Below are 23,073 nucleotides of genomic sequence, written 5' to 3' on the forward strand. Positions count from 1 at the left end.
CCCAGAAATATTGTTTATAACTCTATATGACAAAGGAGAAACGAAGTGTGACAGAGTCGCTTGGCACTCAATAAAAAGATGACAAACTCCCTCTCTCGGTATCCACAGGAAGTTCGGAAACCAAAGCCTGCCTTCTGGTTGGGAGGAGAAAGTTGAACAGCCATCAGAGAAGGCTCTAGCACAAGCTGGTCCTGACCTAAAACTCTCTTGCTAGAAAACTAGAGGGGTCGTGGATCAGATTGAGTTTCTCTCTGTCTCAGCCTCCCAGGTGCTGGCATCATAGGCCTGCATGGCTATGCCTGTTGCTTTCTGATTTTGTCTGGACTCTTCAGCATGAGTCAGACTATAAGTCAGTTCAGAAAGCTATCTATGAAACATGTGCTTCTGAATTCAGAGGTCTGCCTGTCTGTCTGAGATTTTGTCATAAAACACAATCCAATGAAAGACAAATCAGTTTTTAAAGAATGAATTTGCAAAAATAAACTGGAAAGTAGATCACATAAAGCCATGTATGCTGGCTGGCACATACCTGTCATCTCAGCCATTCTGAAGACTGAGGCAGGAGGATCAAGAGTTTGGGGTCAGCCTGGGCTACATAGCAAGACCCTGTAATAATTATAATAAATAATTTGGACTGGGTATGCAGCTTTGTTGATAGAGAGCCTGCCTAGCATGCAGGAAAACCCTGGGTTCAGTTGCAGAAGCAGAAGATAGGAATGATAACACACACCTGTAATCCCAGCACTCAGGCAGTGGAGGCAGAAGGATTAAAAATTCAAGGCCATTGACTATATACTGAGTTAAGAGACAGCCCGGGCTGCATGAGACCCTATTATAAGTAAACCAAATAATAATAATTAGATCATTTAAACAGGGTGGAAGAAGTCCTCTGTCCTTCAACCCCTCCCCTACCTCAGCTACTGAAACTGACCCCTGCCAGTCCCTGCAATACCGAGGATAAATGACCATGTGAACCTAGGCCCAGCCTAGAGCTTCACTGTCTTTTTAAGAACTTAGGACCCTAAGTTAGTCCAAGGAAAAGTGAAAACAAACAACAACAAAAAACAAACAAACAAACAAACAAACATGGGTTTTATTTTGTCTTAAAAAAAAAGTTTGGGTTTTTGTTTGTTTGTTTTTTGTTTTTTGTTTTTCCTGAGGCGGGAAAAATGGCTCAGCAATTATGAGCACAGGCTGCTCTTCCAGAGGACCCAGAACCCACATGGTAGTTTACAGTTGTATGTAACTCCTGTTCCAGGGTATCTAACCCCTTATTCTGGACTCTGTAGGCACCAGGCAAACACGTATGCACAGACACACATGTAGGCAAAACACTCAAACACATTTTTTAAAAAGTTGAAAGTGACCCAAACACACAAAAATAGCCTCTCGCTCACATTCTTTCTGTGTCACTTCAGCTCGCTCACAGGTTTACACACCAAACCATGGTGAAAGCCAGGCGCAGAGGTTCACGCCCATAATCCCACCACGCTCAAGACAGAAGCAGCAGGATCATGAGTTTGCTAACTGGCTCTGTTTCAGACAAAAACCCACTGCACAGAATAAAAAGTGACTAGTTATGGCTTCACTTCAGCATACTGACTTTACATATCTCCTTCTGGGCAGCATTGGAAACAGAAGCCAGTGCTGCGCACACGACAGCAGGGCTCAGATCTGCACCACACCCCAGCTTCACATCTTTCGGGGACTGCTCAGACAGGTCCCGGGGAGGGCTGGGGTGATGGCTCAGAAGGTAAGGTGCTCACAGACAGCACAGACAAGAAGACCTGAGTTCAGGCCCCATGGAATGCTGGTTCTGGGGCGCAGAGACAGGAGGATCCCCAGGCACCGGCTGGCCAGCCAATCTAGCCAATTGGTGAGCTCTGGGTTCAGTGAGAGATCCCGTCTCAAAGATAGGGTGGGTACAGTGAGATGGTACAGCTACTAAAGGTGTTTGCCGGCCAATCTGGCAACCTGAGCTTCATCCCCGGGACCCACAGGAGGAAAGGAGAAAACTGACTCCCTCAAGTCGTCATCTGACCTCTACTTGTGGGCATGGTATAAAAGTGTATGCACATAAACACACATACACACAGAGAGAATCATCCTTGAGAAATCCTTCTAGACAGGCTCGTCTGCTGTTGAAGCACAGCCTATTTTGCACACTGCCTTGTGCACTGTAGAGCACTCTCTAACAGCTCCCTCCTTGTAGGCTGCATGTCAGCTTATGAGCCCCCAAATCTGCACACCTGGAAGCCCTGAGCCTACCAAAAAGCTCCAGGGAAACCTATTTCTATTTACCATGCAAATGCACCCCCTTCCAAAATCAGCATAAAACCGGATATCCGGTGGAGGGATGGTGGGGGGAACCAAATATAAATGCCGGCTCCAACCAGTGAGACAGCGGTTGTAAAAATTAATGAAAATAATTGTTGCAAATTCTTGCTTTTGGGGGGGAAAAAAAAACAACTCATGAGGGCCAAAAAAATCTTAATTATGTCTCTCTATTAGGGGCTTCATTTCCTGGTCCCAACCAGAGAGCTAGTACCTCATAAATATGAACTCCATACACAGGGATTTGAAACTGGAGCAAAGCTCTTTAGGATGGAAAAGTCAGTCAGCACTGAGGGGTGTTCGTGCCTGCATACACAGCCATTGTAGCAAGAGGCGGGAAATGAAATGCCCCAGTGACTTGTGTTAAACACCTACATATTTCTAGGCACTGTGCTGGGAGCTGCTGACAACTGCTGTGAAAACGCAAACAAAACCGTGTTTCCTGAGTGAACTGGGGAAGACTCGAGTTTTTAAATATCTTTTTTTTTCCCCCTTCGGGCTGTCAAACATCTGGGGAAATAACTCCCAAATCCAGCTTAGGGTCACAGCTGGGCTGAGGAAATTCAGCTCGTCATTAAGGGTCCTGTGTATGTGCCTTATAAGCCTAAGCAAGGAATGCTGCCACATCCTCACCCCTACCTGGCACCTCAGCTCCCATGGAGAAAGCATCCTTCGTTCTTTAAACCCCTCCCCAAACTGGGGTGCATTCCCAGGTATCCCTGGCTGTTCACTCACCCAGAGTATTTTCCCCAGACTCATTCATCCAAACCAAAACAAGTTTAGTTCTCGATTGACAACGAACCAAGGAAACCACAGAGACCAGTATTTGTAGTTATTTTTCAACCACAAAAATAAGACCTAGTTTTAAAACGTCAGTCATTCAGATTTTAATGTAATCAAGGAGTGCTGCTGAGCAGGCAAAGAGTTCTCCAAAAACACCAAGGTTTTGAACAGAGCTGGCCTGTGAGCAAACGGACCAGTGGCCAGAGCCACACCACGGCTTTGCCACCTCCGCCATCTAGCAAGGACCCGATGAAATGGCTGCTGGGATTCCCATTTTACAGATGGGAAACCGAGTTAGAGCTTTCCTTTGAATCTGAGAACTCAGCCTCCCCACCCCTTAATCCACATGGTGTTAACATCTCAGCCGGCTTGCCCATGCCCTCAGCCGTCTCAACACCCATCCCAGCTGGGACAATAAAACGAGAGACGCTGTCCACAAATCGTAAGAAACCATGGCCCACTTATTGAAGTCACACGTCGTATATCCGCGTGAGGAATGTTTTCGAGTCTTGAACTTGACTGGGAAGCGTATCTGTTTGGGTGCTTCATGCACAAAATTAACGACTTTGGGGCTCGACAGGGAGACTGGGTGGCAGAAACTTGTCTCCTGGAAGCCCTCTTGAGCATGTCCAGGATCTGCCCACCTGAATAAAAAAGTCTTCATGTGCTCTTGAACTAGACCCAACTAATACAGAAAGCTATTCCTGTGGAGCTTCTATGCAGTCAATAAACACACCCAAATGGGTGGCTGGAGACCCACGCTGGCAGATCTGTGAATGTTTAGACCCACAGTCCAAAGGACTGTGCTCCACACTCATACATGGTCCAGTAAAATGGCTCAGCAGCTAAGGGTACTATTGCCGCCAAGCCTTAAGTTTATTCTCCAGACTCACAAGAAGGGAGAGAGAAAGAACCAACAAGTTGTCCTCTGGCCTTGACAAGCATACTATAGCAGCACATGTATGACTCCACCCCCCACACACACACGGTAAACATACAACAAAGAATATGACATCGTTGGGCGGTGTGTCCACATGTCACACACACACACACACACACACACACACACACACACACACCATAGAGTAGACGTCAAGAGGCCAGAAAGCAGCTGAGTGGATGTATGCTTAGCAATGCCTGAAGCTGTGAGTTCAAACGCAGTACACTCAAAACAAACAAACAAACAAGCAAACAAACAAACAAACAAAAAGAAATAAGCAATAAAGTGCTTACTGTACAAAGCTAAAAAAAAATAACCAAGAGAGAGGAGGAGAGGGGACAGGGAATGTCCGCTCCACTGTGCAAAACACTATCATGACACAGGACTCAGACCATGCCAAGGGTCTGGGGATCCACATTTTTAAAGGTTCACACACACACACCCCCACCCTTCCTCTATGAACCTGGGCTTGCCTGAGTGGGAGGTGGATGAGGTATTTGTGGCTCTTGTGTCCTCTCTGGGAGCCTTTAAGGAGTGGCGTGGCCACAGTTAAACAAGAAAGCCAATTTCTAGGAGTGCCAGTCATAGTTTCGATAAATCATAGCAGCTGACCTCACCATTTTGCCCTTGCTGGGGTCAACCCTGTTTCTTCCCTTCAAAAAAAAAAAAAAAAAAAGTAATTGTGTTGGGGAGGGGGCAGGGTTTCTTCTGGGGCAAGGGAAGGAAGCGCTCCTTAGATCTGGAAGGGACCATCCATCACAGTTCCGGAGACTGCCCACAGCGGGTTCTAACAGAGGATCAGTTGAGGCAATATCTACCACCCAGCCGGAACCAGAATGACCTCCACTGGATGACCCGGAACTAAACCTGCCTGGGACCCTCCTCTGCCTTCTCCGTCAGCCCGACAGCCTTTACAGCAAACTGCATCCAGACGAGGGGGAGGGGACAGTCTCCGCTAAGCTCACGCGGAGCTCTCCCCTCCCCCAAGTATCCTCCGCTTTGACACCTGCCCCAAGGCCGCTTGAGGTGCCTCTAAAGAGCAGAACATTGTCCTCAACCGGAAAGGCAATCCTCACCAAGGATAGCACTAAACCACCCATGCCAGCACCCTTTTTCCGTAGACCCTCACCAATGGTACCAAGTGCAAGACAAGTCTGACTCTAACTAGAAAAAGGTGGGTGAGAGAGATCCTCCCCCACCGGGAATATAATGCAAACAGCTCCAACTCGGCCCGCCTCCCAGCCCCCTGGAGGAGAACAGCAGTTGAGGCTGCAGGACTGTGGACCCACGGCGCAGCTTCTAAGCACCGCGTTCCGGCGAGGACCCAGCGCATGCGTCCACCGAAAAGCAGCAGGCGGCCCCGGGTGCAGGCGGCGGCTAGAGCTCCGGGCTTACCTTGTGGTTCTGGTACGAAGTCACGGCGATAAACGCGGTCTCCGGAAAGACGTGGGTGCAGAACGCAGTATTCTTTGAACCGAATCCATTATTTTCGTCTGCTTTCACGATGTGTAATCGGGGCTGGTATTTGTGCATGGAGTTCAGGATAATCTAAAAATAACAGAGAAAATGAGATTGTCAGAAAAAGAGAAAAAAAATCAAAACTCCCTTTGTTTCCAGCTGGGTCCTTGCTCCTCCCCCATCTGCACTGCCAATTAGCTTTATTATATGGGCTCTCAGAAAGAAAAAAAAAAAATTGTCTTTTTTTTTTTCTTCTGTTTTGAAAAGGGGCCAGTGATTTCATTTAAAAGAAACATTTCAAAAATGACAATTTCCACATAAGAAAGTCAAGGTAATATTCCAGGAACCTACCCAAAGCACACAGGGCAGTAAATCAGAATTCTTAATAAAGTTTGCTTAATAAATTAACTCTGTGTATAAAGGCACTTCCCGCCCCCAACGGGAGCCTGGCAAGTCTGGAGGCAGGAACCAGCCAGGACTGGGAAAACTGGACAGCAATGTGGCCGCCGGGACAGGAAGGACATATATGCGTACATACAATAGTCCCGGCATACACTCCTCCTCAAACACCTTCTGAGGAAGGCCAAGGGCTGACCTAGACAATGGGGCAGAGCAGTTTGGGATTTTCTGAGGCTTGGTGGCTCTGATAGACCTCAAACCTCGGCCCTTTGTTTTGCAACATGAAAAGGAGGAGTCAATGAGAGAGAGACAGAGACACAGAGACAGACAGGCAGAGACAGGAGTGGGGGGTGGGCTGCTGGTACAGGAGAGCTGGCTCTGGTTTCCTAGGACTGTGAGGTGGAAAGGGTACCCTGCTGACACCCCCGCTGAGGCAGGGACCGGCTGACAGGAGGTTTCCTTTCTCTGAGGATCAGCATTTGGGACTCAAAGATGGATCTCTCCATCTGTTGGAAAAGAGGTTTTGCTCTTCTCCCTTCTTGGGGTACTCCGGATGGGGCTTCCCCCTGCTGCTCTTGGCTATGGCTATGACCACATTATTATAATAAGGAGAAGAAGGGGAAAGGGAAACGAGGCAGACCCCTGGCTGTATATTCTGGCCGGCAAGCAGGACTCCTGCATAAGCATTCATAGTAACAAAACTGAGTTTACTCTGTGTGAGAGAGAGAGAGAGAGAGAGAGAGAGAGAGAGAGAGAGAGACTGTTTAATAGTCACCTAAAACTCTCTAATGCAACGGGCCACATTTACCCATTCTCCAAACCTGGCCTGCTTTTCCCCACACGATTCAAAGCCCCAGCAGCAGGGTTCGGCTCGGTGTCTCTGATTATCTGCATTGCTGACTGCAGGCTTGCAGAATACCCAACCCAACCCTGGAGCAAGGCCTCTTAGTTCCTGCCTGGGGTCGTCCAGCTCTAAACACACACACACACACACACACACACACACACATACGGCCACCTCCCAGGCTTATAATGACGCTGGTGAGCAGCGGTGTGGCGACAGAGAGACGCACTGGGGCCCCCGGCTTGACTGTGCAGCCCCTGGGCCAGCACAGCCGTCCTTTCGGCTTAGCCAAATTGCTTTGACAGCTGGGGACAGTGTGGAGACTTCAGAATGAGGGTGATCTAATGGCCCCTAATTCCATCAGGGTGACTCTAGATTCAAAGTCGGGGTAGAGTACTTCTCTCCTTTTCCATGGGTTGCTGAAAGGGAACTGACACCCCATCCCCGCTAAGTGGCTCATTTCTGTTTATAGAGCCCAGGACCTTTCCTGGCTGTCTACCCCCGGAGTGACCCCAAAAAGCACTGTCAGAAAAACAGAGGGGCAGCTTAGAGCTGAAATGATACTGGGAGATGGACTCAGTTGTCAGCTGCAGGTTCCACAGAAGCCCCCACTCAAGGGTCCCAGCACTCATGCAGAGGGAGCCAGAGGAAGGAAATGGGCAGGTCCTCCAAGACCTTGACCATAACATATCTGGTTAGTAACCATAGGAATACCCCAAGCTTTCTAATCCTGTACCAAGCCATTTCTGCACTGGAATCGCTAGGTATCTAGTGATTTGTAAGACATGCTCAGGATAGAACTTTCCACCAGCTACCCAGCCTTCTCCTCTCCCACATGCAGAACCTCCGGTGGACCATCCTGATACCCTGTACTCTCTCCGGATCTCAGGTTAGTCACCATCACCCAGAAAGAGCAGATTCCTCATTTGAACTTATTCCCAAGTCCATCCAGTCCAGTTCATCATTTCTCTAAGCTGGAGACTGTGTGCCCCCCTTGGTGAAACCCCTTTCCCCAAACAAACTATATGAACGTGGGCACATCCTCTTCTCTCCCTTAGACTTCCCTTTGCAAAAGCATCCTTGAGTACCAGTTGTCCAAAGATGAGCAGGGTCCAACCTTCTAGAAAAGGGTTCTAAATGGAGAATCCAAAACCAAAGCAATCTATTTGGGGTTATTTCTCCAAAAGCAAATGTTTTGTTGTTCTTTGGCAAAAGAAGGCCAAGGCTGGGCTGAGAACCCACTGAAAGCTCTGCGTCACCTGGGAGAGGGGACCATGCCCACTCACATCATTCCGCATGTGTAGGGAATTCATTGGGTCCCTCTCTTAAAGCCAAAGAGACTCCAGGTTTCGGATTCTGGTTGCCTTCTCTAAGCATGGAAAAGGAGAAAGGAGACTGGATATAGTGAGATAAAATAAAATCGGCTGGGGGCACTGAGCCTAAGGGGGGGGACTGAAAGGGGGTCCCCTTTACCACCTGTGAAAGAGGAAGCATGAGACCTTCGCTCTCCTTACCTGGGAGAGTACGACTATAAAGCAGAACTTGGAAACTGGGAAGCCTGAAGCTCTATCTATCTCCAGCACCCAGGGAAGAGGAAAGAGAGATCCTGGGATAGCAGAGAGAGGAGAGAGTGTCCTCTCAGCTGGAGCTGGAGCATGGTGGAGCCAGAAGAAACAGTAAAGAGGGAAGAGAAGGCTGGGTACCCGTTCGATTGAGAAAGTTTCTCAAAGAGGTTTCTGAGGGGGGGGGGTGTGAAACAGCACTGCCCACATTGGAAAGATAAAAGAACGGGGTGTGGTGGCTCTTGCTGAACATCCTATCCTGAGGATGGGTCCTAACTAGTTTCCTGACAGCTTAGGGCTATGTAAATGGGATCTTGGAGTGGGAGGGTAAAGAAGGGGGAGGAAGAGACAGAAGATGGAGACCCTGAGAGAAGGAAACAGGGTGCATGGGGGGGAGGCTTGTCCCACACACTGATAGAGGCTGGGATACTTACATGCCCAAATGGGTCCAGGTGGTTGTTGGTGAGCTTGAGTTTCTGGAAGGAGACAAGTTGCCGCATCCAGTGTGCTCCGGTCGCTGGGGAGTCTGGGTGCACATACAGGCGGCCCGGCATGGCGGGCTCGGCTTTGCCAGTTACAGACCTAAAAGGAGGAGATGAGAGTTTACAGGGCTTTCCACGGCCCAGAGGCAGCTGGCCTGAAGAGGAGCTGCTGTGAGGGGAATGTTCTAGTCTCCTTCAATTCTTTACAGTCTCTGCTGCCCTAAAGCACCCCACATTGTATCCAAGAAAGGCCCTGGCCTGCTTGGCTCTTTCTCCTTCCCCAGCCCGGTGCCAGGAGTGTGTGGGGCCTCAAAGCCTCTGCTGCCCACAAAATATTGGTGGTATCTGAAAATACACACATGCAAAACTCTCGAAAACTCCTTAAGAGCTTTTAAAGGAGCCATTCTCTTCCAGCTCCTGAGCTGTGTGCTGCTGGCTGCCTGAGGAGCAATAGAGCCCAGGAATAGTTTTTGTTGTTGTTTTTTTTTTTTTCCTCTGCTGACTGCTTCACCAGTGAAGCCATTGGCCAGTTTTGCAGTTTCATAAAAGCAGTCATGTTCAAAGCAGGTAACTCATAAAAAAAATAACTGTAAATGGTTTTATGCCCCCCAGAAATATATCCAGTACTCAGTAACAATACCTATTTAAAATAAAATAAAAAGGGCAGACTATGTGGTTGTAGAAGTAGGCAGGGTCCCCTCACTTCCTGTTGGCCTCAGTTTTCAGGTCTATGAAATGGGAGCTCTTTTTCTGTGCATCAGAAGAGGCACGCAAGCCTTGAGCTTTAGTAGGAGCTTAATAACAACAACAACGACAATAAGGCATTTGCTGACTCCGTTGCTGGGGATGGGAAAGGCATCACACTTTCCTCCCGGCCCTCCCTGTCCTTTGGAAATCTGCAACCTACCATTTATTGTCTGCAAATTTATATCTGTGGTCGTCTGCTGGAACAATATCCATGAGAAGAATATACTTCGTTTTAGGATTAAGGCCAGTCACCTTCACTTTGTAACTAGGAAACATCCGCCTGGGAGGGAGGGTGGAGGGAAATGAAGAGGGGAACACACAGATAAAAAGAAGGGGCGTTAATGCCAATACTCTGGTGAGTGGGTCCCTGATCTTTAGCAATTCCTGGAGAAACAAAGAGCATTGGCCCCACTCCATCCTCGGTGAGATCCATGCCGGGTTTCCCCTGATGTTACGGGGAGGGGGGAAAAGGGCGCAGAGAGAAGGGAAGCAGCCGAAGCAACTGCAGACACCTTGGGAGAAAAGTAGAACCCGGGGACTGCCGCCTACAGATTAGTGTGTTTAAAGAGACTGACTTTCCAGGAGTGTCCTAGCATCTGGCTAAGGCGGAGGCCCACTCGGTACAAAGCTAGCCACTTTTTCACTCAAAGCCCCCACCCCACCTCGAGGCTGCCAGCCAAGGTGGCACCCTAGAGACGCATCGCGGTGGAGACTAAGTTTAGTCCTCTGCCCTTGGAGGCACAGGTTAACTGTAGCTAGCAGTTAACTTGGAAGCTAGAGCGGCTTCCAAGTTCGCTGGGTTAGTGACCAGGCCCACGTCGTCGCCAGCGTGCGGTTACTCATATATGATCTGCAACTTCTCCACAGCGCTTGGCAGGTTTCCCTGGGGAGCTTAAACTCCCAGGCACTCGGGAAAGAAATTTCAAACCCTTCCAGAAATCCGTTTTAGAGCGAGCCGAAGCCTGAACTAGAAAGCTGATGGCACACGACTGGCGCAGAAGTCGTATTGCTGGGGCTCCCCCATGCCCGGCCCCAGTAGAATGCTTTTCTTAAGCTCTGGTGAGAACCGCGCTCCAGAAGGCAGGGGATCCGGCTGGATTTGCGCCCCAGGACGAGTCGTTGGACCTGGGTTGGTGCAACAGGAGAAGAGGCGAGAGAAGGCCTCTCCACCTCAGGCCGGCAGCCCGCACCGCTTCGTGTTTATCTGCCCCACAGGCAGAGGCACAAGAGACTTTGCAGGCCTTTTATAGTTAAATCCTCTCGGCTCCAGCGAGGGGGGGAAAAGGCAGCCGGCTGGGACTTTCCCTCCTGCGCAGGATGGGAAAGGGGACCTCAGATGTCTGATATAAACAGACCCACCGCCTTCTAGTTCACTAGGGCCTTGGGCTGAGCGGGGGAGCGGACATTGTTTAATTTCAAGAAATAATAAACGTCACCGTTGTCAGTTTATTGAGGGCGGCTTGGGCTGGGGAACCCGCAGAATCTGGAAAAATCAACTCCACCCTTTGCCTTTACACACCCGGCAGCTTGGGTCTACTGGCCTGGCCCCTGTCTCTTCGCACCAGACTCATGGCCTCCTAGATGGCGGAGGCACACATAGCGTCCACCAGCTGCAGGGGTAGGTTTCCCCAGGCTCCGTCGCACAACGGCACTCAGGAGACCCAGAGCTAGCACTGCTCTGCCCCCCCCCCCCCCCAGGCCCTAGCCTTTCTAGCTCAAACTCCTGCCGGCCTTGAAGAGCAGTTTTGGGCCCAGCGCGATGGCTGTTTATCCCTGTCCGTATGCAGAGCTCTGAGTAGCTTCTCACTAGGTTTCAAGGGCTTCTTAGGCCTGTTCTCTGTAAACAATGAAAGAAGTAGCGAATGAATACGTTCAACGATTCAGGGTTTGGCAATCCTCGGGTGGGACCCTGGAACCATTCCAAGGTCAGAGAAGGTGGGAATAGGGGTGGGGGCAAGGGATCAAGTCCAAATCTGACTACCATTCTCTCTCTCTCTCTCTCTCTCTCTCTCTCTGTGTGTGTGTGTGTGTGTGTGTGTGTATCCTAGATAACCTGTCCAGATAGTTCAGGTCCCTGTGCACTTTAATCTTCCTGTAAGACGGGGAGAGAATATCCTACCCAGAGGTAAGAATCTAGGAGGTCCCCATGCTGCTGAGGACTCTTTTGCCAGAATGGACTAAATATTGTCTCTCCTGTTTTGACTCCCTTCCTCTTCTCCCTTTTTCTCTTTCCTCCAATGGCTGCCCTCCTTCCAAGTGCCCAGAGCCAGCTCACCTCCCAGCCTTCGTGATGATCATCTCTGTGCCCACTTCATGGAACTTCAGCCACAGTTCTCTTTCATGAAGAAACACCTTGATTCCTTCCATGCCCTGGTAGTGAGAGGGGTTTTGGTGAAAAATCTTAGGGGGTAATCCTTTCTCAAGCTTCCCCTGTAGGCAGAGGCTGCTTAGGTTCCAAAGCCCCGTGGGTTCAAAAAAAAAGGGAGAGTCTGACTTGTGCAGAGTGATAAGAACTCTAGGGCAGCCCATAGCAGCTGCCCAAGGTTCCCTCGGCAGACTGGAGCCTTCCTCCAGCAGCCACAGCAGCCACCCTGCTCTTAGCTGTCCCCTCCAGCAGCCCCAGTCCTGGGAATCATCTCCCACCACTGTGCTCTTCTCTAAAAAACCAGGCCAGCTCATTTTGATTCATTTTTATCTGCGATCTAGAAATCTCCGCTAAGATATTCTTGGAGAGAACACCCAGCTATGCAAATACATTACTGTCAATCATCACTGGATAGTGAATATGAACACAAAAAAATTCTTCTGTTAATATTTATTATTATTATTATTATTATTTACAAGGTCTCAGTCTGCAGTCTCGGCAGGCCTGGGATTCACTCCACAGCACATGTACTTGTAGCAAACTCTTGGCAATCCTCCTGCCTCACCCTCCTAAGTGCTAAGGTTCCAGAACATGTGAGCCATTACGTGGAAATTTTCAATTTTAAATGTTTTTGCACCTGAAGGACACAAACGAAAATTAATTCCCAGTGTCTATATTGAGGGTCCTTCCAGGACCCTCGCCGTTTCGAGAACGACTGCCCAGGCTTTCTTTGACTTGGGGCAGCCACCGAAGCCTTTTAACATTTTCCCTTTCAACTGGAAGTTATTTTTAAAAACCAAATACCAAAACAGTCAGACACAAATTCTTCACTTTGAAACAATTTTAACCAACTCAAAAGTGGACTTGTTTTCCCTTTAAAAAAAAAAAATTCTGTACATTCCCCCAACTATTCTTAATCCTCTCTGCTTTTATCACAAATATACAAGAAGCGAAGGAAAGAGCCTGAGAAGGCATCGAACATCCAAGGACAGATTTCCGCGTCAAACCCGTCCCTCTGGACAAGCCTTTCTGAGCAGTGCCCCATGACTCCTGGTTTTAAAAACCCACCGGGAGCACCCAAAGCGCTGGGTCCCCACAGTGCAGAGCACAGGGCGAGGCCCCCTCCCTCCCCTCGGCACCAGCTTCCAGCCCGGCAGAGCTCGGGGTCCCGGAGCCCCTGCTCTCCTCCAGGCCCAGGAGCAAGATGAATGGTACTGCGTGAGGGGCGAGGTGGGCTGTGCGGAGCAGGCGGTCCGAGGCGAAGGCTAAGAAAGATCTAAGGAGGGTCAGGCCATCGCTCATGCTGGTCTGAAGCGGCCGCTGACCCGACCCTTAATAAGGCAGCTGGGAGAGAATTATCTGGGCCATTGTTAGCTGACCCCAAATAGTCGGATAATTGAGAGCTCTCCAATAATGTAAATAGGTTTCGAAAATACGCAGGCCATAAAGATAAACGCCTCGATAAAGTGGATTGGAGTAGAGTGCAATTGGGGGAGGCTGGGAGAGGCTAGCCAGGAAGCGCTACCCGGCCCTGCCCGCCCCCTGCACGGCCAGTGGGGAGCGCGGGGAAGCGGGGCTCGGGCCCCCCTCCGGGTGCCTGGCCGGCTTTCCTTACCTGCTGGGTGAAGGCGGCCTGCGGGGAGGCCGGCGACTTGCTGGGCGCTCCCAGAGCACTCTCGGCCTTTGAATCGCAGGACCTGTCTTTGGAATCCGGCTCGAGAGGCGTGTGGGCCAGGCCGAAGCCCTCATCTGCCTCGGCCATGGTGCGCCCTGGGTCCCGTGCCCGCGCGAGGTTCTATTCTGAGGACAAGAGAGAGAGAGTTGGCGTGTGTCTAGCGACTTAGGGGACAGCAGCTTGACCCTCCACTGCCAGCTGAAGGAGGCTGCGGAAAGTCTTTTTTTTTATTATTGTACTTTCCGACCACGCACCACCGCTTGCGAAATACCCGCTTCAGACAGGGAGGAGGCGGCAAGGCCCCCCGCATCTCCCCTGCACAGGCTCTGGGCGATAAGAGAGCTGTCCGTCAAATTTGTCTGAACTCCTGGAAGAGCCAATAAAGATAAGGCGTCGGTATTTTTGGAAGCCATCGGGTAGGAACCCAAAACAAAACAGAAAACAAAAACCCAGTGCCCCTTTGAGAAATGGTCTTTGTCAAATTCAGGAGGTCATGCCAGCAATTTTTTTTTAATGAAGCCTCCTAAGAGACATTATTTTTGCACAATAGGCAAAAGGCCCAGAATAACCCGCGTCTTGCAAAAATTAAAACAAAACAAAACAAAACAAAAACAGGGCAGAAAGGACTTGAAGAGAGATACACCAGGAGGATAGAGAATAGTAGAACTCTCATCAACTGTTGAAGGCCTTTACATGAAACAGCCTTTGAAATTAAATCTTTCCCTCTTCCTAACCTTAGCAAAGCCGATATTTATTTAAAAAATGTAGCCACACTGAAGGCGGGAGGACAGGAGAAGGGGCCTGGGGCCCCGGTGTTGGCTCTCTGCTGCGAGCGAGCGAGCGGAGCCGGCGTGTTGAACCCTCTTTGCTCTTTCAGAGGGCTCGCCGGGAGGCAGGGGTGAGGGGCGGGCAGGCGTTCTGTGAAGTAGCGAGGCTGAAGGGAACTTCTTCGGGCTTCAGTCAGGCTGGCTCACTCAAACTGCAGGCCTGGCTCCGGGCTGGAGAGCCTAAAACCGGGCCCAGATAAACCCTGGGCTGCGAGCATTGAATGGACTGCTAGGAGCGGTAGGGCGGCCCGGGGGGTGCAGCCGAGGAAGACGGGAAACGATAGAAGCTCTTTCAGTCTCCTTCCTCGAGTAAGGATTTCTACCTCGCCTCCACCCTCAAAACGCTAAGAGACTTCATGAAATGGACACCCCCCTCCCCCAATTTTTGCAGCTTTTTAGGCAAGAAAGACCGGATCCCAGCCTGGTTTGTAGCGGTGTGAGACTTAAATCGGGCCACGGATAGCTTCTGAGGCCCAGTCCTCCCGCATCTTTCTTCCTCTGGACTTAGGAGCTCGGGGGAGACTGCCACGGGAGCCCCATAATCTTCTCAAAACAAAGAAAAACAGGGCTGGCGCCCCACACTCTCTCTCGTTCACAGCCAGCCATCGGGAGAAGCCCACCCGGAGCCCTTGCTAGGATCCCAGCAAGCTCAGGGGCTGGCGGAGGCGAGCAAGATGTGGTTTGACAGAACCAGGCCGTGTGCCCTGCAAGTCTCAGCGCTGCTCCCCCAGTCTCCGCAGCCTCCCGGCTCCCCCTTGCCTTGAAAGGTTCAGGCCGGGATAAAAAAACCTCCGCAAGCCAGGCTGCAGAATGCAAGACGGGGCTGGAGTCCGCCATTCTCCGCTTCCCCAGCCGACTGCGGCTGCCTGCCCCCTCCCGAGCCTCCCCGGCCATCTGGTAGTACCGTTACCTCGCCGTGCGCAGCCGGATGCATTCACCACCACCCCATAGCAGGCATGGTGACGCTGGAGTTCGTCCTGGGGTCTGCTTGCCCAAGCTAGCTGCTACTGTTGCTAAGGAGAAGTACCCACCGCTGGAGCCTCCCAGCGACTGCCCACCTCAGGCACACACCTCCTCCTCGGCTCGCTGGCTGTTCGCTAGCCCTGAATACTTTCCCGCTGTCAGGCTCCGGCAGGGTTCAGAAGAACGCAAAACTGAACGGCGGATCCCCGGAGCACCCCCAAACCATACAATCTCAGTGTCCTGCCCACCCTTGCACACCCCCCACCCCAGAGAAGAAAAGTTGGGGGGCCTGAGAGAGCATCGGGAATCCGCGCACGCAGCTGTTTTCAGAGAGAGACGCTTTCCAGAGTTAAAGTTCCAGAATTTGAGGTATGAGTCTCTCTCTCTCTCTCTCTCTCTCTCTCTCTCTCTCTCTCTCTCTCTCTCTCTCTCCCCTTTCTCCCCTCTCTCCCTCCTAGACAATCTAACTCAGCTGGGATGCGGATGCTTTCAAAGTATAGAAATTGCTTCTCCAACTCCTCTACTCTTCTCTCTCTCTCTCTCTCTCTCTCTCTCTCTCTCTCTCCTCCCTCCCTCCCTCTCTCCTTCCACCGCCTTTTCCAGTTTTTCACTAGATACCCCTACAAACGCCTGAATCACAACGGGACTCTCTGCTCTAGACATGATTCCCCACCCCCACTCCCTTTCCATCCTCCTTCCATCTCAGTTGGCTGCACCGAGCCAGCGGCTGCCGGGAGGAAAGAAAGAGAGAAAGGAAAAAAGTAAAGGAAGGAAGGAAGGAGGGAAGGAAGGAAGGAAGGAAGGAAGGAAGGAAGGAAGGAGGGAGGGAAGGAAGGAAAGCTATGGGAATCAGGGCAGAGCTAGTCAGTTTCTCTCAGGGAAGCTCAGCAATTTCAGCAATTTCAATGACCCGGCTCTGCAGAGAACCAAGATTGGGTGCATTCGGCGTGTGCACACCCACGGGGCCTCAGCAGCCTCTCCCAATTTCTCTCTAGTGCTGACCTCAGACAGAGAGCGAGCGGTGTGACCCTGGCTGGCCCCATGCAGAGCCAGGACTAGCTGCCTTGACAACTCTCCTCCACCCAGACTCATCACGCTCCCCCCCCACCCCAAGCTCTCTAAAACTTGGGGGAGAAGGTGCCCTGGGATGGGAGACCAAAATCAAAGATGTCAAGACACCATTGTGTGCCCCCCCCACACACACTGGGCTGCACACAGGACAGTGCCCAGTTTTATTAAAATAATCAGTCACTGCAGGCTGGCTAGGGATTTCAGCTCCGAGTGCTCCTTGGCCTGCCCTTCTCCTCTCTGAAGTCTGCTGTTCAGAGGTTGAATGAAAGCAGTCCACAGCGGAGACACTGACAGCAGGTCTTGGTGTAAGCAGAACGGGGCTAGGATGACACAGTGCTGCCTGATCAAATGCCAGTGTTCCCATTCTGTTACCCACTCCAGCCCCCTTACGTCCTCTCAGCCTGCTTCTTTTCTGGGACTCTAATTAGAGACTACATTCTTAGAGCCAGGAACTGGAAAGAGAGAGAGAGAAAAAATGCCCTGGACTGGACCCCGGCAACACCATAGCCTCTGTGGCTGCAAAATGTACAGGCTGCCCCTGCAAGATTTCTCCAGCGGACTTTTCATTTGTAAATGTGGGGCAGCTAGGGAGAAACCCCACCCTCTACCTTCTAGTTCTGTTTCCACGCAGACCTTGGCCAAAGCCCGCTATTTATTTGTGCAAACACCTTCACTCTTCGAAAAGTCCGCTCGGGGGCCTTTGGGGTTGAACGGCTTCAACCTCAACCTCCGGTGGAGGACTGAAAGCCAACCTGACCTCGGGATGAGAGCCTGCATCTCTGGTTGAAGGAAGGGGAAATCCAGACAGACCTCTCCAATCCCTTTACATTCGAGGAGATTTGAGGATAAAATTAATCCCCATAAATAATCAGCAGGCCCTTCCCGAGAGGGAAAATCTGGCCTTCCCCAAGCAACCACCCAGCCAGATCTGCTTCCTTCTCGGAGCTTAGATGGTGCACAGCGCCAGCCATCGCACAATGCTGTTTTGAGTATCTTCCTTGTAACCTGGCGCAAGAGATCTGTTCTTGCAGGTTGACAGAAGATAAAATGCAAGGCCGTAGATGGCTCTGCAGTAGCATTTGGGGGGTGGGAGGTGTTGGCCAGGCCCAGGTAGGGTGGGAAGTTCCGGGGAAAATAAAGAAGGCCACCCTGTAGACATCCCTCCCTCCCTTTAGTTGTCCCCAACAAGACTCACCTCCAATAATCTCACGCCTCTTTCAACCCAGAAGCCAAAAGGGTTTTTTTTGCTCACTGAGGCAAGGTAGCTCACGAGGAGTTTTGAAAGGACATCCCCAGGAAAAAAAAAAGACCCCCCCCTTTTAAAACGAAGACTTCTTCCAGCGTCTGTCAAGAAAAGCAAGTACCTCCCAGCTCGTCGTTGGCTTGTGGTCTCCAACAAATTAAATATTACTGTTTATTGCCAGGCATACCCCAATAAAATAAAGAGGCAACCGGGCGATAGAGACTATCTCACCAGCCCCTGCTCCTATAGGGCTCAGAGACGTCATAAGTCACGCAACCAGCCCGCGCCTTGTCACGCTTGGCTGGGGGGCAGTGGCGGGAGGCTGGGTTCTCTCCTCTTCATCTATCAAGGTCTACCGTAAGACACAAATCTAGGATGCCTGAACCCCCGGGGGAAATAAGAAGACAGAAAAACACAGGGCCCTCTGCAGAAGTAGGGGTGATAAGATGGAGACACGAGTATGATCAAGAGCGATTCTCTTAGAGAGGAAAAGAGAAGTGAGAACCCTAGCCCACCTTAGCCCCCATTTGTTAGGGAAACCTGTGTTTCCCAAGGTTCACTGCAAAGGGTAAAGGCTTCTTACTTACACGATTTTATTTTTCTGACGAGGAGGCCTTTTTAGCTGGGTACATTTGGGGTCCCCAGGTCCGTTCCTGCACTGAAATAATCACTACAGGCTATGTTAGTGGATATCAGATATCTTAGATATCCGCCAAGACTCCTTGCAGAGAGAAAGGCCATTCGGTTATGCTGCTCCTTCAGTGAGGAGAGGCAATGGGTCCCGGAGTGGCCAGACGGGGGCGGGATGCGAGTGTGCGGTGGGGCGGGGTGGGAGAAGTGATAGAGAGGGGTGCACTGTGTTGACGGGGGGAAAAACAGCGCCTGGTCCTGCAGAAGGGAGACGCGCTCTATTTTATTTTGTGGAAATCGGCAATTATTTCTAGTTGGATCAATGGGCATAATTCCCAAGTGGTTGGGTGGCTCTGCGCAAGATTCTGCGTGCTTTTGGAAACCCATTCCGCTTTGAGTTACGAAACGAACCGCGTAGACTTTCCCCGACCCCGGCGGCGCCCAGCAATACGCTAGGCCTGCCCTACACGGAGCCAGCGAGCGTCAGGCCCTCCCCGAGGGTAAGTTTTCCCCGCGAGTGGCCCCAGGGGAGCCAGACTTTTAATCTGGACTTGTCTCCACTTCGCAGGTCTACCCTGGGATTTTGCGCCCCTCGAAACCTTAGGATTCTAGGAAACAAGGCCCGGTTTTAGTCGCGGTCCACAGGGGACTGGAGCGGCAGTGACACGGGCGGCCCAGCAGCTGCAGAGCCAAGGTCAGGCCCCAGGGGGTTGCGGGCAGCGGCCTGCAGCCCGGACACGGGACCCCAGCGCATCCCTGCCCTCCTCCCCAAGAATCCAGGCTGCCGGGCCTGCTGCTCCAGCTTCCCTTTCGTTTCCCCAAGCGCATGGCTCTGACCCCAAATCGGCGTTTTCTCCTAGCCGCCAAGAATGCAATCCGAAATTCTTGTCCCCCTGTTCGACCTGTAGGGCCGGGGTGGGCGGGAAACACAGACCAAGGGTGAGTTGCTGAGTAGGCCGAGTTCCTTTCGCTTTCCCCCGTGCTCGGCAACTACCTGGACCAAACCTCACGAGTTCCACCAGCCCAGCCTCACAGACTCTCCCGGTGCTCTGGAGAAAGCAACTACTGCAGAAACACAGTACAGCCTCAAACTGGATCTTAGCAGCTCTCCTCCTCCCTCTCGTCCTCTGTCTGTAGATTCTCCAGAGGGCGGCGGCACACCTCCCCCCCCCCTTCTTTCCAAGAGTCTCGCTTCCCTTGCCCTGCTCCGGCTGGCTTTTCTTCCCCCGCGTGGACTTCCTTCCCTTTGCAAAAATTTCCGCCTTGATTTTAAATACCTAGAAATACAGAAAGACCCAGAATCCTATTAAAATAGAACAAAACAAAATAAAGTTGCCATTATTATTGTTATCGTTATTAATATTACTCACATTTCCCCTTCCATTTTCAAGTAAGTCACACCCAGAGCTCAGAAGAGAACACTCGGGAACACACTCAGTTCGGTTCCCTCCCCACTGGCCCTGGCCCTGCCTCATTTCGGTCTCCTCTGGGGTCAGAAAGTAGAGAGGAGTGCATACAGGCCTGGGAAAGTTAATAAGAATCCTAACGACAATAGAAATGATGAGAAAGCTAAACTTTGGCCAACTTAGATCCCAAAATGAAGGCTCCTGGGGAGGGTGGGAAGGTTTTTTTTTCTCAGGAGGTCACTTTCCCTCTTGCCTAGTGAAATCTGACTTTATTATATATATTTTTTCCAGGACCTCAGGAGTGGTCTTTCCAGTGTTGTATTCAGCTCTCAGCCTCCCAGCTTTGGGCCTTCAGGGAAGAGTGTTGGCTGTGTTTATTATTATTCAATATTCGATATGCCTTTCTAATATTCCACTGGTTACGATTATTGCTCGTGATTATGTGGGTGGATGGGTTGTTTTGTTTTTCAAATCAATGATAATGAGATTTAAAAAAATGGAAGCGTTTCTCCGTACAACCAGCTGTTAGGGCAGTCACTCCCTCAAAGTCGCAGGAAGGTGACGGTAGAACTAGAGGCAGATGAGCCTCTGTCCAAATCCCCTCGAGTTTTGGTGGTCACCAGTCCCAAAGGGTGGAGGTGCGGGGTCTGAACTGAGATGGCTTGGAGCCCCTACGGGCTGGGCTGGACCTGGGAATGGGAATTTGAATCCTCTTTGCAACCCCCGAAGTTGCATGAAAGTCCTGCCCGTATAGGCACTGCATCTACACTATCAGCGGCCCCAAAATGTGTTTGTGGTGACCTCGCCATCGGAGACTTGGGCTAATAATTCCAGATCTGAGGGTCTCCCTTGAGGGGAAAGGAACCTGTGTGGACACACACACCCTAAAGGGTGCCGTGGAAACTTGGGAGTGCACCGTTCTCTGGGGCTCTGGAAAAGACAAATTTTCTTTGGCAGAAAGAATGGTGTCGCGCTGTCGACACGAAAGACTATTTTTCTTGTTCCCTTTGGAGAGGGGGAGAAGGCAAGAAAAAAAAAAAGGAAAATTAAATCCACACTTGTTGAGCTTGCTCAAAGGGCCAGGTTCAAAACCAGAGATGAAACTACACCCCTGTCAGAAGCTGGCGGCCTCCGACGGGTGGGGGGACAACGGGGCTTCCCAGCCAGCCTGCCCAAAGAAGAAAGGAGTCCCACCAGAGAGAATCGGACCCCGGTTTCCTGAAGGGCTATGCATAAAGGGGAGTGGAGGCGATGCGGCACCCTGGGCGGAGGAAACAAAGAGATTGGGAATGGCTACTTCTGTACAACATCTTGGTGGTATGATACCTCCAAGCTCAGTTCACGTTCATGCAGAGGCCACAGTGGGCCAGGCCTGAGGTTTGGGAAATTCTGAAGGTCACATTAGACTTTTGAACTTGTGTCTACGCGGTCAAGAAACATCCTTTTATCCACACTGATGCAGCCACCTCAGTATTCAAGGATAAGCAAGTGTGGCTCTCACTTGTTTCTTTTCTTTTGTTTTCTTTCTTTTTTTCTCCCCTGAGGGAAATTTGCAAGACCCGGGTCTGGGAGTATATGCGGTTCTCAGTTGGGGCCCGCCCGCTGAGGAGGCAGGAAGTAAAGGGTTGACACTCCTGCCTGGAGCTGTGAGTGAAAACTTTGGTAATGACTTTAGATAGGTGAAGGGAGGTGGGGGTGCAGGTGAAGGTGAGGAAGGTAACCCCAAAGTGGAAGGATCCGTCACCAAGGCGATCGCTTGGTTGAGACCTCTAATTTTTCTTCCCCATCAGCATGGGCTGCAAGCTTCCCCCAGTCCATGCCTTCCAGCCTCACACAGCCCTGCTAAAAGGCTCTGGAAGCAGAAACATACCATCCCTCTGTCCCAGTCACAACTGGAAGAACACTGGCGAGTGGGGAAGTGGACAGAACTGGACTGGATGAGAGAGCCATGCTTCCCGGAGGACTCTGGGTTTCCTGATCACTATAGCAACCAGGAGTCACACAGCAATGGAAATGGAGGGACAGTCCAGCCCCATGCCCCTCATTGCCCTGAGGCCTGAAGATCCTTTCACTGGTATCCTTGGCTTTCCCGAGAAAGGTGACATTTAGTATCAGCCTAACCGAGGACCCCTTAGAGTGACAGCCTTGGAACTACCTCCAGGTCCTACATTCTATTCTCCCTAGTTCCTTCAGTGGTTCCACAGCCACCCTAGCCATCCCTTCACCAGCCTGGAGCAACCCCTTAAGAAGAAGATGCAGACTAGACCTGTTGACACTAATGGAAAATGCCACCCTGCTTTCATTTGGTAACAACGACAAAAGGAGGTTGATTGTGAATGTGATGGAGGAAATATTAAAGGAATATTCTGGTTGAATTGTTCCTTAAGTTTGCAGTGAGAGGAGAGGAAATGTTCTCCGGGGGTGGGGTAGACAATGGACAGCGAGCCTAAATTTCTTGTGTCCATGTGATAAGCAACAAGCTTTGAAAAAAAAATGGGGTACTGCCCCTCCCACTGTTGACAGTGGGGAGAGAGGTCTAGACCCAGTGGTGTCCACAGAGGTCACGGAGCTGAGGGATGATAGTTTGTTTCATGCTGTGGATAGATCCTATCACCCTCAGAGCTGGCCATGGAAGGTGAATAATTGTTCATCTCAGAAGGTGGATAAGTGTTCACCTGGGCAACTGATGTCTGCAAAGCTCCTAGCCACCTGTGGGGCCTGCCCAGTCTCTCTGGTGTCAGCCTGGTGAGGCAGGTAGGGGTGGAGACAGCTTACAGTGTCCTTCCTCCATTTATCCAGGTCTCACCTGTTTTCCCTCAGTTCTTTTTTGGAGATGGGTCTCAGGTAGACCAGGCTGGCTCCAATTCCCTATGTTTGTTCAGGATGATCTTGAACATCTGGTTTTCCTATTTCCACCTCTCCAAGGCTGGGATGGTAGGCATGGGGGTGGGGGTGGGGCAGATGGTTATTGAGGGCTGAACCCTAAGTGTGTTCCCCTTCCCATTCCCAGTGTTTTTGTGTCCTTGTTTTCTCAAAAGTCCCACTGGTGTTCACACACACACACACACACACACACACACACACAGAGAGAGAGAGAGAGAGAGAGAGAGAGAGAGAGATTTTAAGCTCATGAATCTGCCAGCACTTAAGGTTGAAGGCTAATGTACTTCTCCAGCAAAGTACAAGCTGCCTGGACATGAGGCCCTTGGCTCACTCAGCTCCATACAGTCTTGCCAGAAAGAAACATTCACGTGTGTCCCCAACTTTGCAGAAGCAGTTTCTGGGGACACTGACCTGGGTCACAGTCAAGTCTCTTCCTACAGAGCCCCCTCCCCGGCACCTTC

The 23,073-nt window shown here is 50.9% G+C and overlaps 1 protein-coding gene across 3 annotated transcripts in view; it reads right to left on the bottom strand.

Annotated features, from left to right (window-relative positions):
- Tbx5 (T-box transcription factor 5) overlaps positions 1–18,416 on the bottom strand; it is a 48,356-nt gene extending 29,940 nt beyond the window's left edge. The window contains exons 1-6 of one of the 3 annotated variants that reach the window (XM_060382520.1): positions 18,281–18,416; positions 13,530–13,714; positions 11,825–11,919; positions 9,710–9,829; positions 8,755–8,902; positions 5,453–5,605 (exon numbers count right to left, since the gene is read on the bottom strand). In XM_060382520.1, the coding sequence (XP_060238503.1) occupies positions 5,453–5,605; positions 8,755–8,902; positions 9,710–9,829; positions 11,825–11,919; positions 13,530–13,676 (663 nt within the window). In that variant the 5' untranslated portion in view covers positions 13,677–13,714; positions 18,281–18,416. Of the gene's footprint in view, positions 1–5,452; positions 5,606–8,754; positions 8,903–9,709; positions 9,830–11,824; positions 11,920–13,529; positions 13,715–15,326; positions 15,788–17,645; positions 17,996–18,280 lie in introns of those variants that run through there. The other 2 variants (XM_021642880.2, XM_060382519.1) reach the window with 2 other exon arrangements.
- Between the last annotated feature and the right edge of the window lie 4,657 nt (positions 18,417–23,073).

Source organism: Meriones unguiculatus, chromosome 4 (genome assembly GCF_030254825.1).
Source record: "Meriones unguiculatus strain TT.TT164.6M chromosome 4, Bangor_MerUng_6.1, whole genome shotgun sequence".
In the NCBI taxonomy this organism is placed as follows: Eukaryota; Metazoa; Chordata; class Mammalia; order Rodentia; family Muridae; genus Meriones; species Meriones unguiculatus.